Source organism: Podarcis tiliguerta (genome assembly GCF_965153285.1).
Source record: "Podarcis tiliguerta genome assembly, chromosome: 2".
Lineage (NCBI taxonomy): Eukaryota > Metazoa > Chordata > Lepidosauria > Squamata > Lacertidae > Podarcis > Podarcis tiliguerta.
This window is the reverse complement of record NC_139535.1, coordinates 85,505,406-85,520,684: the sequence shown is the minus strand read 5'-3', so window position 1 is coordinate 85,520,684 and position 15,279 is coordinate 85,505,406. Positions and strand designations below refer to the sequence as shown.

General features: G+C 43.7%; 1 protein-coding gene across 3 annotated transcripts in view; it reads left to right on the top strand.

Annotated features, from left to right (window-relative positions):
- NARF (nuclear prelamin A recognition factor) overlaps positions 1-15,279 on the top strand; it is a 24,802-nt gene extending 9,523 nt beyond the window's left edge. For all 3 annotated transcript variants that reach the window (XM_083428492.1, XM_083428494.1, XM_083428493.1), the window contains exons 6-12: positions 680-814; positions 5,621-5,739; positions 6,873-7,002; positions 7,409-7,481; positions 7,939-8,076; positions 8,377-8,534; positions 10,145-15,279. In XM_083428492.1, coding sequence (XP_083284618.1) covers positions 680-814; positions 5,621-5,739; positions 6,873-7,002; positions 7,409-7,481; positions 7,939-8,076; positions 8,377-8,534; positions 10,145-10,386 — 995 coding nt within the window. In that variant the 3' untranslated portion in view covers positions 10,387-15,279. The remainder of the gene's footprint in view (positions 1-679; positions 815-5,620; positions 5,740-6,872; positions 7,003-7,408; positions 7,482-7,938; positions 8,077-8,376; positions 8,535-10,144) is intronic.

The window sequence follows — 15,279 nt, the reverse complement described above, 5'->3', positions numbered from 1 at the left end:
TCCTCTGCTGCTGTGTTATAGTTCTCCAGCACTGGTGCTTCAAACACCAGAAGGACAGGGATTCCAGAGGTCAGGAATGAGCTTCTGCCTCTCATGCACCTTTGTGTTCTTGTGCATGATTCCCATGTCCCTTCAGCACCTAAGGAGCAGATCTCAGTTGTAGAGCAAGTGCTCTGTGTGCAGAAGGTCCCAGGCTCAGTGCCTTGCATCTCTGGTTGAATAGGTTCTCAGGCCACAAATTATGGGAAAGAGCTATACAGTGGTACCTCTGGTTGAGAACGGGATCCATTCTGGAGGCCCGTTCGCAACATGAAAAGAGCGCAACCTGAAGCGCTGTATCTGCGCAGGTGCGCGGCGCGATTTGGTGCTTGTGTGCATGCACAAAGCATGATTTAGCGCTTTTGCGCATGCATGAGTGGCGAAACCTGGAAGTAACCCTTTCCGGTACTTCCAGGTTGCCGCGGGACGTAACCTGAAAGAACATGAAGCAAACGTAACATGAGGTATGACTGTAACTCTATATTTTTAAATATGATAAAAAGGCTGGAGAACATATAGAATTTATGCAAGGCAACAACATATCTATTTCAGAATTAATTGGTTTTTTAAATAGTAACATGTTCTGAAAATTAATCTGGTGATGTTTTATTGTTTGCCTTTCTTACCCGTTTTCCTCTAGGAGTGCATTATGTCTTTGACACTACAATAGCTGCTGATTTTAGTATTCTGGAGAGCCAGAAGGAGTTTGTGCAACGGTACCGCCATCAGAACCAAGAAGAGCACGCCATACCCATGTTTGCTTCAGCTTGCCCAGGTGAGAAAGGCAGTCTTAGGCACATTGTTAAGTGTTACAGAGCAGTGAATCCACCATCTGTCCCTAACCCTGTCAGGCTGAACTGGCCAGAGCAGAAGATGGGCTTGTTTGTTGGACAGGGTGGGAGTTCTTCCTTCTTTTTCACTATGCAGCTGCTCCACCTCCAGAATAACTCATTTGAGGCCTTTTTGCTTGCTGCTGCTGACCTGAAAAACACCACCACTATTACTATTATTGACATTTGTGTCCCAGCCTAGTTCACGTTCCCATTTCATCTTCACAACAAACTTGCGAGGAAGGTTAGGCTGAGTGTAAGTGACTGGCCCAAGGTCACCCAGTGAGTTTCATGGCTGAGTGGGCATTTGAACCCTGCTCTCCCAGATCCTAGTCTGATACTCTAACCAGCCAGGTGCTCAGCCAGCCATTGTTAGCATTCTGCCAGCCAGAATGTTCCTGGGGGCTCCACTATGGTAGAGCCCACTGGCTAAATCTCCATGTTAACTTGTGCCCACCTCCAGTCATCAACATGGGGTTAGAGGGTAGGGCTGAGCTCTTTTCAAGGGGTCACAGTTCAGATGGATGTTGTTTGGCTCATTTAGGCATGCTGAAGACACAGGTCTTGAAGCTTCGTTTCTGCTTTTTTGAATCTACTGCCTTCTGTGTTCTGGGTCCCTGGATTATACTGTGGCCAGGAAAATCCCCTGTCTTTCCATTACGAAGCATGGGGCCAGTTTCACTTCTGCAGCCAGGTGGTGTGCTGCCCCAAACTCATGACTGATAGAAAGTCTTGTGCTGCTGCTCCACTTTGCTTACGGTGCAATATATATCTCACCATCACCCCCACCCAAAAGCATATCTATTACTTGCATGTGTTGGTTTTACTACAAAACCATCAGGGAGCATGACTATGTGTTCTGGTTTCCTGTCATCTTCCTAGGGCCTTCTTTTTTAAAAAATAAAAATCTAAATTAGAAAGACTAGCACGATCTTGTCAACCCCCCAATCAACACATATATAGCATATCCGCGATGTTGACATTGGCTCCTTGATTGCCATGGCAGCTCAACAAACAAATGTGCCATTATACAACACTGTAATAAAGACATCATTTTGTAAACACGCCAGAAATCTAGTTCATCTGGAAGGAGGTTTGCATGTTAAAATGTTCCTTAATTCCGTCTGGGTCTCACTCTCCAGATGCTGATGAAATGTACTAATTTTCAGCAACATATATTTGCCTATCATGCCACAGGAAGCACCACACAGACGGAAATACATTGACTCTAGAGTAAGTGGATCTACTCCGTTCCAGGTATATTTTGAAATAAGGGGGAGCAGATAAAGGAATGAAAGGCAAAGGCTGTAAATTACATCCTAATTTGCAGATCTGTCTGTGCATATATTTTTTATTTTATGGTTCTGCATTAAGTTGCAGCTGGTGAGTGAAAGACCACTTGCCTACTTTGGGGCAGATAAAAGGCAGTGTTTCAAGCACTGCTAAGAAATCCCGGTCATTTGAACAGGACCTATGCAGAAACAGCAAGTGAGTGATTGCCTGGAATAGTCAAAGCTTTATCATCCACATCAGAAAAAGAAGTGGGTGGTTCCTAAAAATCTGAGTGTCTTTGGGGGGAAGATTCCACCCCTGCATACATAGTATTGCTGTCATTATTGTTAAGAATCTCTCTGAGTTAGTTAATATTTCCTTGTTACATAAAAACTGAGGTCACATCCACACCATGCAGAGCGCTTCTATGCCATTCCAGCAGTCATGGCTTCCCCCAAAGAATCCTGGGAACTGTACAGTGGTACCCCAGGTTAAGTACTTAATTCGTTCTGGAGGTCTGTTCTTAACCTGAAACTGTTCTTAACCTGAAGACCACTTTAGCTAATGGGGCCTCCTGCTTCTGCCGTGCCACCGGGGCACGATTTCTGTTCTCATCCTGAAGCAAAGTTCTTAACCTGAAGCACTATTTCTGGGTTAGCGGGGTCTGTAACCTGAAGCGTATGTAACCTGAAGCGTATGTAACCCGAGGTACCACTGTAGTTTGTTGAGGATGCTGATAGATGTTCAGAGACCTCTACAGAGCTGTATTTCCCAGCACCCTTAAGAAACTGCAGGTCCCAGGAATCTTTGGGCAAAGCCATGACTGCTAAAGAGGTATAACAGTGCTTTGAATAAATGGACTGTGGTCTTAGATTGCGACCTCCATGCTGAATCTCCCCTCTCCTCTTTCACTCCCAGTTTGTCTGTGTGTGACTGTGCCTAGAGTAGCAGTGTGGGGCTATGGGCAAAAGCAGGAGGGCTCTGGTTCTAGCAAGTCCTCTGCACTCCAGCTTCCCTGCAACTGGATTTTTCAAGTTCAGCTCTTTAGTCAATGACTCTGCAGAAAGGGCCTAGGCTAGGCGTTTGTGTGGGGAGCAGATAAAAGTCTCCTGGGGCCCTGTGGCTCATGCTCCAAGTCTATTTGCATATCTAAACAATGACTAAGGCAGACTGCGAGGCTGGAGTTAATTGACTGAACTCTGTCTGTTTTTCTTCCTGAAAAATAGATATGTGGAGGTCAACCAACCTATGAAATGACTCACGCTATAAACAGGAAAGCTTAGCTTTGGCTCATTAAACTCCACCAAGGTTTGTTAGATTATAACACACATTATAATAAGGCACAGAGGGTTTTTTAAAGAAAGAACCCAGCTTCATTGGCATAGTTCCAAGATGAGTCGTGCTGCAAATGGCATTGATGGAGACCTGTGGTTTAAAATGACACCAGCCAGAAAACGATTGTCTGAATTCATCTCACCCTTGTTCAGTGGTTTCTGTGCGTCTTAACATACAGCTATATATCCGGACATATCAGAGGTCAAGGAATTCATTTGCCTGTAGATATGGGAGGCTGCAGCCGAAAAGGACTAGGATGAGGGATAAGGAAAGCAGAGTGTGGTGCTCAGATAAGCTGCTGCTGACTGTTAATCATAGCTTTCACAGCAGCCATCTCTGACCTGGTCTCCTCCTGATGTTCTGGATTTCAGCTCCCATCAGATCCAGCCAGTGGTGTCACATGAGGGGGATGGCTCCATTGGTGGATAGATTCTCCCTTCCACAAAATGTTAATGTTCAATAATCCAGCAGTGAACAGGTTCAAGCTGCCATGTTAGCCTTGCCATGAGTTCCCCAGAAGTTAAGCCATTCTGGAGCTGGGTGGGAGGTGAAACCACTCAGCTGTGCCACTTTTTAAAGGTACAAAATTGTTTGTTTTTTAAGTAGACCCTGGGCAGTTATCATGGTGGGTCCTTCTAGGACACTGGAGCCCCATCATCTGCCTGACCCTACTTTCCTGTGTTCTGGGAATAGGAGATGCCACCATTAATGAGACAACCAAACCTGCACTCTCTGTTCCATCGTGGTGTCCTGCGGCAATGGCAGCACCAGACTGCAGAGAGACAAGATAGGAAAATGTTAGCCTGGCTCTTGTGCAGTAGGGACAAATGCTTTCCACCCACTATTCAGATGGAGAGCAATGCAGTTGACAGATCTGATTGGCTATGTCACGCTGTTGCATCACGTTCACTATGTGGTCCCTGATTATGTGGGATCTTGCAGTGAAGGAAGAAGAGGCCCTAAGAATTGGTACCAAAGGAGCAGTGGATCAAATCTATAAACAGGCATGGGGGAAAATGTGAAAGATCACATTTCTGGAGGACTTGCCACTCCTCTTGTAAACAAATTTTTCACTCCAAAGTGTTTGCAGATAAAATTCAGCACAGCCCTAATCCTGTCAGTCTGCGGCCTCTGAGGACAAAAGGCCATTAGGGGCCAGGAAAGACCATGTAGTTTACACATCCTCCAGAAGCAGGTGGGGTACAGGGGCAATGGCTGGGGCACTTAAGAGGAGGAACCAGAGGACTGCTGCCACCGCCCCCCAGTATCTGCTGCCTGACGCTTTTGGCTCACTTTTTCCATTGGTAGAGCGAAACATAGCTCTTTTGCTTGGGATGTACTCCAAGAATAGCTGGTACAGTCCACACCTCACCCAATAATTTACAGTGGTACCTCTGGTTACGGACGCTTCTGGTTACGAACACTTCAGGTTACGAGCTCCGCTCACCCAGAAGTAGCTGCTCCTGGTTGCGAACTTTGACCCAGGAGGAGAATAGAAATCGCGCACCGGAGGCCCCGTTAGCAAAAGTGCGCCTCAAGATAAGAACAGTTTCAGCTTAAGAACGGACCTCCGGAATGAATTAAGGTCATAACCAGAGGTACCGCTGTACCTCAATAAGCATCCACAATTGATTTGGGGGTAGGATGCATACCTCATTTCCCCCCACAATAGTCCTCACAAAATATGAGCAGACAAAGGCTCAGATCCAGGGACACCTTGCTTATGTAGGAAAGCACTTCGGCACTTGCACACTTTTTTTGCCCCCAAGGTTCAAATTGGGCAAACCGGATGCACTTAACACTGTACTTCAAACGTTGACATTTGTACATGTTTTTATATACTGAGGTGGGTGGGGAGCAAGATTTGAAGTCCTTCTTAAAAGTGAACAAGGCTATGTAAGGACATTGGAGATAAAAAGTTATGGAAAGCAAAAAAGATTACATTCCACGAACCTCATTATCAGGTCAGCATAATAAAGTGAGTCAAGTGAGGAATGTTCTTAAGCACTGGCTGAATGTTTAGTCAATAAGGGAGCTCATGTTATCATCCCTCCATTTTTCATTATTTATCCTGCTTTGACTGATGAAGTTTCTGCTATAATTCTCAACCTTTCCTTCTTTTGGTTCTGCTCCCTTAATTCTAGGCTGGATCCAGTATGCCGAGAGAGTCCTCTCCAGTCTAGTGACGCCACACATTTGTACTGCAAAGTCACCACAGCAGATCATGGGCTCCCTTGTCAAAGGTTATTTTGCCAGGCAGCAGGTAACTGAACTATTCCTGGTATTCTTTGGACTGATAGGTGTGGCATTGCATGTGTTGTGTGATGGGTGTCACAGCTTCAGCAGCTGGCTCCTCCAGAGTGCTTGGCCTCCTCCAAACTCTGCAACGTACTCCAGGCCCCCTCAGTCTTGGGGGCCTCCAGGCTCCTCTGGTTGTGGCACCCACACTATGTTCTCTGAACTAGACCTCTGTTGTTGAGCAGTTGAGAACCTTATAGGAGAAGGTGTTCCCTCAAGCATCCCAGACCATGTGCGGCCTTCAAGGTCAAAACCAACACCTTGGATTTAGCCTGCAAACGGACTGGAAAAGCAAATGGACTGACATAAAAGTGGGTTATAAGTGTCTTATGAGCAACCTTAAGCAAAAGCTGTGCCACCACATTCCAGATCAGCTGACTTTTCTAGAGGTGCTTTGATATAGTTTTGCCAGTTTCACTTCCACTAGCAAAAGCAGGCTTTTTTATTTTAAAAAATCCAATTTGAGGAAGTTGTGCTCTGAAGTGTTAATCTGAAATGCATGGGATATTTGCTTGATTCTGCTTTTTTCTAAAAGGCAACGTTGCACTTCAAAGAAAAAGATAGAATAACCTTTGGTTAACCTACAAAATAAGGAAAAGGAGAGTGTGTTAATAATCCTCATCAGTTACATCATTGAGGCCACAGATACAAAAACCAAATATCTATACGAAGATGGCCCAAATTCTGTACTAAGAAGTCAACAATCAACTTGTGACATACCACTGTACATTCACACAGCCCAGCTATAGGTGCCTGTGAATACCTCCTTAACCAGTTGAAACATGGTTATGGCAAGAATCTCAGATAAGTTAGCGAGGAGGTAGAATTGCATTTTCCCACTGATAAATTGTTTTATTAATGGGAGCATGTGATTTCTCCATTACAGATATGCTGGTTGAGAGAAAAGACAGTTGGGGTACTCCTACAGCAGCTGAGTAACAGCTGTATGAGGAAACAGTACTCTGTGAAGGCACACAAAGTTCCAATCTAATATGTCCAAACTGTGTGAATAGCATCCTGGAAAGGTATTTTTAACCCAATGTGTCCCTAAATGCTTTTCCCTTTTCTTTCAATATGTTTGTTTTCTTCATCCATCAGAATCTGTCCCCTGATAAAATTTTCCACATAATTGTGGCACCTTGCTATGACAAGAAGCTAGAAGCCTTGCGAGAGGATTTCCAAACCCCTCTGTACAATTCTCAAGATGTTGATTGTGTTTTGACGTCAGGTAGGCATCTTCCATCCAACATGCTCCTGTTGCTATTTTATTCAATTTTCCCCCCTCTTTTTTTTTACAGAGGCAATGAAATTAAAACCAAACATAGCAACAGGGCCACCTCCACAGCTGGGGCAGGGTGTTTTGGGAAGGAGCTGAGAGGGACCAGGGCAAGTATGGGGAGGAATGCCCCTGTTGTGGAAAAAATGTGGTAGGTCTTTGTAGAAAACGAGATGCTGGACTAAATGGGCTTTTGGTCAGATCCAGTTGAATTCTTCTTATGTCCTTAGCTAATATATCAGAGCAGATCTAGAATGTCTGGAGTGTCACATTTACTGCCTCTAGAAAACTCATTCTCCCCCACACTCCTGGTTGCATCTTTGTGGTCTTAAGCATCAACTTAATTTCCCCTCTACAGGTGAAGTCTTCCAGATAATGGAGCAGAGCAAAGTATCTTTGAGAGAAATAGCTGAGGTGGCCTTTGATACCCTGTAAGTAGCATTTGTGAGATGCTTTTGTTTTGCTGAAAACATCTTTACATTAGGTTAAATATATATATGCATATATAAAATCATGACCACTTTTTTTGACAGGCTATAATTTTGTGATCTTGGAAGAAGGACACATGGCAAAGTGGTTTTCTACAGCCTGTTATTGTAAAAAGGCTGTGTATCCACAGAGCCAGCTCCAGGGTTTTTTGTGGCCCTGGTCATGTTGACTTGGGTGACTCTGTCTCCCACTGCCAACCACCCCCTGTCATTTGGGCTCCCCACCTACAGTGCTGCAGCAATTCTATTCCCTCTCTGTGGTTTAGTAATATACTTAAATGGTTTTAGTTCTTGGCTGGTATAGCACAGATATACACCCATTAAGCTCTGTTGCGGGATCTCCATTTCTTCAAGGTGAGCCTGCTCCTCACCTTCTTGCTTTCCTCCCTTATTTTATGAGGTTTGATGGGGTAAAGGAGGCCGAGTTAATCCGTCATGATGGAAGGACGTCTGATGGTTACCTGGAGCACATATTTAAATATGCTGCCAAGGAGCTCTTCGATACTGAAGTGAAGGATGTCGTATACAAAGCGTTAAAGTAAGTTGCACATCTGAATTAATCAATGGTGTCAGCATTCAGTGGGCAACCCTGTTATCAAGGGCACTGCAGTCCAATCGTGGCTATGTTCCAGGCTGGAAAAAGGGGGCCTTTCCCCCAGATAAAAAGTATTCCTGACCATCAGGGTCAGACGCAGCTCTGCGAAGTCTACCCTTTTCATCCACGTACCTGCGGCGACCCCCCTCTCTGTGTGGAAGAGCCAGCCAAAAATTTCCAGTCATCCCACAAACTAATGCTGCAGACTGTAGCTTTGAGCATCTTCTCTGTGTGTCTTTTCAGAAACAAAGACTTCCAGGAGGTCACATTGGAAAAGGATGGTGAGACGGTGCTACGCTTTGCAGCTGCGTATGGCTTTCGAAACATTCAGAATATGGTCCTGAAGCTGAAAAAGGGGAAGTGCTCCTACCACTTCATAGAAGTTTTGGCCTGTCCTGGAGGTAACAACAAATCTTAAGAGATTAACCCCCCCCCCATCCCGGCAGGTGTACAATAGACAGGTTAAGGTTCTAGCTTCTGTCCTTTGTTGGTTTTGGATGGATTGCAGGTTTTTCAAAGACCCTGCTCAAAGTCAAAACGCTGCATTATATCTTCAGCTGGGACCTGTAACAAAGCGTTGCAGTGTGGAGTGTTCCTGTCCAGTCAGCCAGCTGAACCCTTTCTCAAGATACTCCAATGTCCCCCTCTCCAATTCTTAATATTCTATAGTCACTGAGCATGCTCAGTCCTGGATGGACTCTGCAGATTTCTTTTGCCCCCCCCCCTAGGGTTTCCTCCCCCCTAAATATTTTTGGGCAAACTTTGGACTCCCCACCCCCTCTCATTTCTCAGTAGCCCTGGTTTGGCTACAGAGCAGTCTTAACTGAGCACCAGATTTTGCTATTCACGTATATTATTATTCCTTTGCTACATGTTTTGTAGTTGTTCATTTTTTTAAAATACCTAGAATTCTATTTTACTCAGCGTTTGGGCTGCTGTGTGCAGTGCCACTAAGTGGATACAGCGTTGTGTGGTGGCCTCATATACGGCAAAGCAATAAAAGAACAGCGTCTGATATACTCCAGTACTAAATTTCCACTGGGTTTTGGTGTTGGAAAATGTAGAAAGGTGGTTGATCAGTGTTCCCCATTTGTAATGGGAAATGACATGCTGCAGCTGGTTTGGCATGATTTTAATACTGGACTTCTTACATTGTGTTTTGTAGGATTTTATCATTATAACAATAAGTTTAAGTGTGTGAACAGTCCTGAGGGTTATTTATTGTGAAGGGTGGTACAGAAATGTATTGAATAAATAAATAAATTTATAATAAATACCATATTTACTTGAATCTAATGCTCACCTTTTTTGGCCAAATTACATTGCGAAAATTGAGGTGCGCATTAGATTCGATGGCACATTTACATTCGCCAGCAAATACTTTTTTGGTTTCAAGGTTCTGAAAACGATGAGTTGCGCATTAGGTTCAAGTAAATATGGTAAATGGGAAGAGATGGAAAAGAGGAGAGGAGAGAGGAAACTGTTTTAGGGAATCCATTGTCATTATTAAATCAGTAAAGCCTAGTTTCTCCAAGAAGTGTGCTAAAGGTATAAAAGGCTGGAATGAACAATGTCTGTTGCTGGTTTGTAGACATGATGGGAAGTGAGACCCTGCCTTCCTTCTCCATCCACCCACTACAGCTGCCTCGTCTGCGACATCATTAGACACCCATCCAAGAGTGTCATGTTCAAATAAAGGCCTATGTGCATAAAGTCCAATATACATGGGCTCGGATCATATGGTCGATTCCTGAATTTTATTTGGGCTAGACAGCACAACCTGAGACTGTGCACATTGGATCTTGTGTGCAAACCCCCTTTGAACATGACACCCTCATGTGGACATTCAGGGATGTCAGAAGTGCAGGTACACCTAATGCATGGCCAAGGAAGGCACCCTCTTGCTCCCCACCATTCCAGACCAGAGACAGCTGTTGTCTGATCCAGGCCGATGTGTTTCTCTACCTAAGCAAGCCAATTCTCTCTCCTGGCTTTGGCCTTCCACTCTCAGGGTGCTTAAATGGAAAGGGTCAGGCTCAGACTGAAGACGGAAAACCAGACAAAGCCCTGCTCAGGCAGATGGAAGATGTCTACGCCGCAGTTCCTGTCCGACTTCCTGAAACCAATAGGCAGGTACAGAAGCTCTACCAGGAATGGCTGGATGGGATGGACTCCATGAAGGTCCAGGAATCATTACATACAAAATACAGCACGGAAAAGCCACCTGCCAACAATTTGGATATCAAATGGTGACCAATCAAAGGACAAGACTTGCAGTAGGTTTGTTGTACATAGAGCGCCGGCAACTATTCTATGCAACTGGAGACGGAGGTACTGCTTAAATATGTGAACATTACAAAGAACTGGAACTGCCTTTGTTCTCCACCGGAATTGTGTAGAGTTCAATTGTTGCTTGAGTCTGTGTATATTTGGAATGTCTTTATTTAATCGGAGCCTGATACTGTCTGTGTGTGCGTCTGAGGACCTTTTAAGAGGCACAGCGAGTCTCTAAACTCCCAACAGAGGTACATCGGTATAGAATAAATTTACCAGAATCAGGGCATGTTGCAATGTGCTTTGATCCTGACTCTTAGTACGCAAATCTTTATGCCAAGAATCTAGTGCCATGGATTTTACTGCTCTCAGAAAGGTGTTGTGTTAGGTTTACAGTTTCTCTAAGGCTTTTTATCATTACCAAACATCATATGCTACCAAAATATGACAAAACAAACTAACCAGTGATGCCATTTCCTACCGCATCACCTCTGTTCACATTTACTACTTTGATGCCAGTCAGACTGGGTGACACAAAGAAAGAAACTTTGCCCATTCCAGTAATTAATTTCCTTTTTATCAGCTTTAATGTCATCTTGTGTGATTCCTTTGAAAAAGTAGAAACCGCTTCCTGTTCTCTCGTTTAATTGCCTTGCTTCTGTGGATATTTCTGGTCTGCTTTGGAGATAAAATAGGGATCCTGGTCATCTAGAAAGAGCAAGGCACATGGGTGGCAGAAGATGGTAGCAGTCATGGGGGAAATTATCAATCCAGGTGGTCAAAAGGTAAGGCAGCAGGTTCATATAGGATCACTGGGCCAAAGTTGCAGAGGTGAGCAAGTCTAATCCAGTGGAACTAGAGATTAAGTTATTCAGACACAAAGGCAGCCAAGTCCAGTCCAGGAAGTTAATATACTTTTTGGCACTCAAGCCTGCCTAATAGCAAAGTCCTATGTGACACCTAAGGCAAGGATGTTTCAGCAACTTCTTACACTGGTATTAAACCCACTCATTGGCAGATTCTGCTTAGGTCAGACCCTGATATCTGTCAAGACTAATCGGATTACACCCATGAGATTTCTTGATGAGTGACTAAGGCTGCCCTTATTTGGGATTCTCATTGAACTCAGTGTGACTTACTTCCTAGCAGACATGCATAGAACTGTGCTGTAAGTAACTACAGAACTACCAAGCACTGCCAAAGTACAGCCTTTGTTTGAATAAATGGGGGAGACCAATGCATGATCACTGAAATATATGGAGGCTGTACACCAGCAGTACTTGACAGATCATGCCACAAAACTGTAATTCTAAACATTATCCTTATCCTGCTCTGGGATACAATTTCCTTTCTTCCTGCAAGATTATCCCACTTGGTTGCACTGTTCAAAAACAAAACAAAAGATGAGGTCTTTGTCTGTACTTCCATTATTTCTTTTATTTTATCAAATATTTCAACAATGATTGTCCCCCCCACCCGTCTCTTAAAAGTTTTTGCTATAGCTTTGGCTTCTTCCATAGCTCCTCCTTTGTTTAGTTTTACAATCCTGACACACAAAAATACGGGTATGCTTTGTTGTAATTTTTACCGAGAAATGCAAATCTTTAATGACCATCATGCAAAAAACCCACACAAGCAAGATGAGACCTTAAGGCTCTGATCTGTGCATGATAAAAATATAAACCTCTGATTAGAGGACATTGGTGCTTCACTCCTCTCAAAGTGTCTGTCTGAATTCTCAGCCTGCCTCCCAGGAAAGGCAATGAAATCCTTGAGCCTGGGAGAAGCTGACTAGTAGAGAGGTGTGAGATATGTTGTCATGATAAATGGACTCAATATCTGACATGGGGCAGTCCTATGATTTGGACATTTGGGTCTCATCTCCTTTTGCAGTAATCTGTGTTCCGTGTGCATGGATTTGAATACATACATAAAATAAGATTGTATATATCTCAATCATCTTACAGTTGTGTCTGTATAAAAAGAATAAATTGAAGCTTAAAACTGGTGCAGAAGTAAAACACTTCTTGAAACCTACCTCTGTGCTAGGAAAGGCGCTCAGAATGGCTGAGAGATCCTGGGTGTGCTACTGCATTAAAATAGAAAAGGTGCGTCCACATGGCACATTCTCAGGGCATCAGATGCTTTATTGCAGTTTGTTCCCTTTAGTATCTCTACACACACACACACACACACACACACACACACACAAATATTTCTGCCTATTGTGGTATCAGGGTGGGCATGCAGAATGCACAACTAGCTCTTCAGTTTCATCATGAGGGTATCCTGGAGGGGGATAGATAGTGGCCTTTCTAGGGATATTTTCTACATACCCAGTTGTGGTCTGCCATGCTGGCTGAACAGACGCAAGAGAAGCTTCCATGTGGATGTATGCACAATGCCCAAATTCCTGTAGTGAGGCATAAGAACAGCCTCCAGTGTCTTCAAATTATGCTGACAATGTAAATTAATTTTGCTTCATTCATTAGGATGCCCTCAAAACGTGTTGAGCACAGTTCTAGCCTTACAAGTCCACTGTATAGTTTTTATTTGTAGATACACATGGAGGATATCTTGTGTTAAAATCCTTTATCTTTTTTAAAAAAATATTTTCCCTGCAGTTTTGTACACAGTCATACCTTGTGTTGCCTTCCACTCTTCTTACGGACTTTCAGCTTACGAACACGGCAAACCCGGAAGTCTTTACTTCCAGGTTCACTGCCTGCACATGCACAGAAGCATTCGATCGCACATGCACAGAAGAGGCGCTCTAGTTGTGGACTTTTTCAGGTGCGAAACGGCACCCCAAAACAGATTAAGTCCGCAACTAGAGGTACCACTGTATAGGTTTTCAGTTGTTTGTGAGCATTGTGTATATGTGATAGACCTTGAGAAATATCGTGCTACTTGGTATAGGTTTTGAATTTACTTTTACAAGCCCTGTGTTGCCTCCCCTTTAGGAAAGAAGCTAATTTTCTGTGCCAAAATGGAAGCTTCCAAGTGTGTATGTAATGGTTAGAGAAAAGTTCCACCTATGTTCCCAAGCAACCTGTTGTAACTGCTTAAAACTCTACACTCTGGCAGTGGTACCCATGATGATCAATAGTCACAGGAACAAGGTGGTAAAAGATTCTAATTTACAAAAATGCACTCTCCTACTTTTATAGTGGAACACAATTGGATAGGTATTTTGAAAAACAACAACAAATACTTTGTCACTTCTCGCCATTTAAACCATTTGGTGTGGCCTTTGTGCTGATAACACAGAACATGGCCCTGTGTGGAGAGCAAACAATGAGAAGGATTCTTCAGGAACTTCAGGCTCGAAGCTCTAATTTGACAGCCCCTTGGCAGATAGTAGAAGCTTTAGTTGGCCTTCTCTCCACACACTGTGGGGATGACCTAAAAGTAGAAGGACCATGCCACTAGTTTCAGTTATCTACAGTCTCATGGAGCTGACAAAGAGCTTTTATAGTACTACCAGGTACTTGATTACGTGATTGCAATGTACTGCAGAAGGCTCGCACTTGCCAGCTACAGATGCAATTCATTGTGACAGGGTGTTTATGGAAGCGCTGAACGCTCAACAGTCACAAGTAGGTATAATCTGGTGTTTTTTTGGAAAGTAGTTGTCCCGTGATTGTAGTAACTTAATATGCTTCCCATCTTGTAGCTACTGCTTGCTGTTTCGCATCCTGTTACAGCCACTGTGGAAATCCAGCCATAGTGATTTGCTTCTCATTTGAATGTTGTTTTGGTACAGTTCCTTTCTGGACACACAGAATGTGAAGAGTATGTGGATGAGCTCGTGTACATGAGCTTTTTTTAAAAAGAGGAGGTTTTCTTAGATATCAAAGAGATTAAAACTCAGTCTAGATGTTTTGGTGTCTATGATGCCCTAAAATATGCTGTCATTGTAAACGCCAATCCTAGGCATGCTCACTTGACAAACCCATTCCAGATTTAGAGGGACTTTGCTCAGTCTGTCCAGGGTCCCACTCCACTTTGACCCCCTGATAACAGCAGGACTGCAGAATTGCCTTTGTGCATTAGGCAAGTGGGCTACTCAGCTCCCCAGCCCATTGTAACACCACTGCTGTGTAAGTCCAGGAGGGTAGAGAAACTGCCCTCTTCTCCTTCATGCATGGGGCTACATTACTGCTGCCCCATTATCACTGGGTAAGCCACAAGCATAGCACCAGAGCAGTGCCACAGCTGTAGCTCGGTGGTAGAGCAGTGGGTACAGCAATAGCTCAGTGGTGAACTTTGCATGCAGAGACCCCTGTCTGAAATCCTGGAGAGCTGTTACCAGTCACTGTACACAGACGTCAGCTAGATGTCCCAATGATCTGACTCCGTATAAGGCAGCTTCCTGTGTACGAAGAGGGTGGTCAAATAACAATGGGTACTGAAGCGAGCAGGTAAGGTGTCTGCCCATTATGGTGGGTGTTGACTGCAGGCCTTTTACTCACAAGGTAAATCTCCCTGAACTTAATGGGATTTACTTCCTGGGAAACATGCATCCATGAAAATCAATAGGATTTATAGGAATTTATTACGAGGTTAGGAATGAGGCCTGGTATAAAGTGAATAATATGCTCTGAATGATGGTACATGCATCCTATTCTAGAAGTTTAGTATGGAGACTATCTAGACTATGTATTTATCCACTTGGGATCTTTAAAAGGGGAACAATAAATGTTACAGAAATTTTCTGATAGGACCTCAGAACCAAAGGATATTGTAAAATTTTAACATAATATATTTGCATTGATCTCTGCCTTTTCAACATGATTGTACCTGGACAATATTCAATAATCTAATAGAGTATGAATTTGAATGGCTGAAATAAAATGAAATGCAACAGTA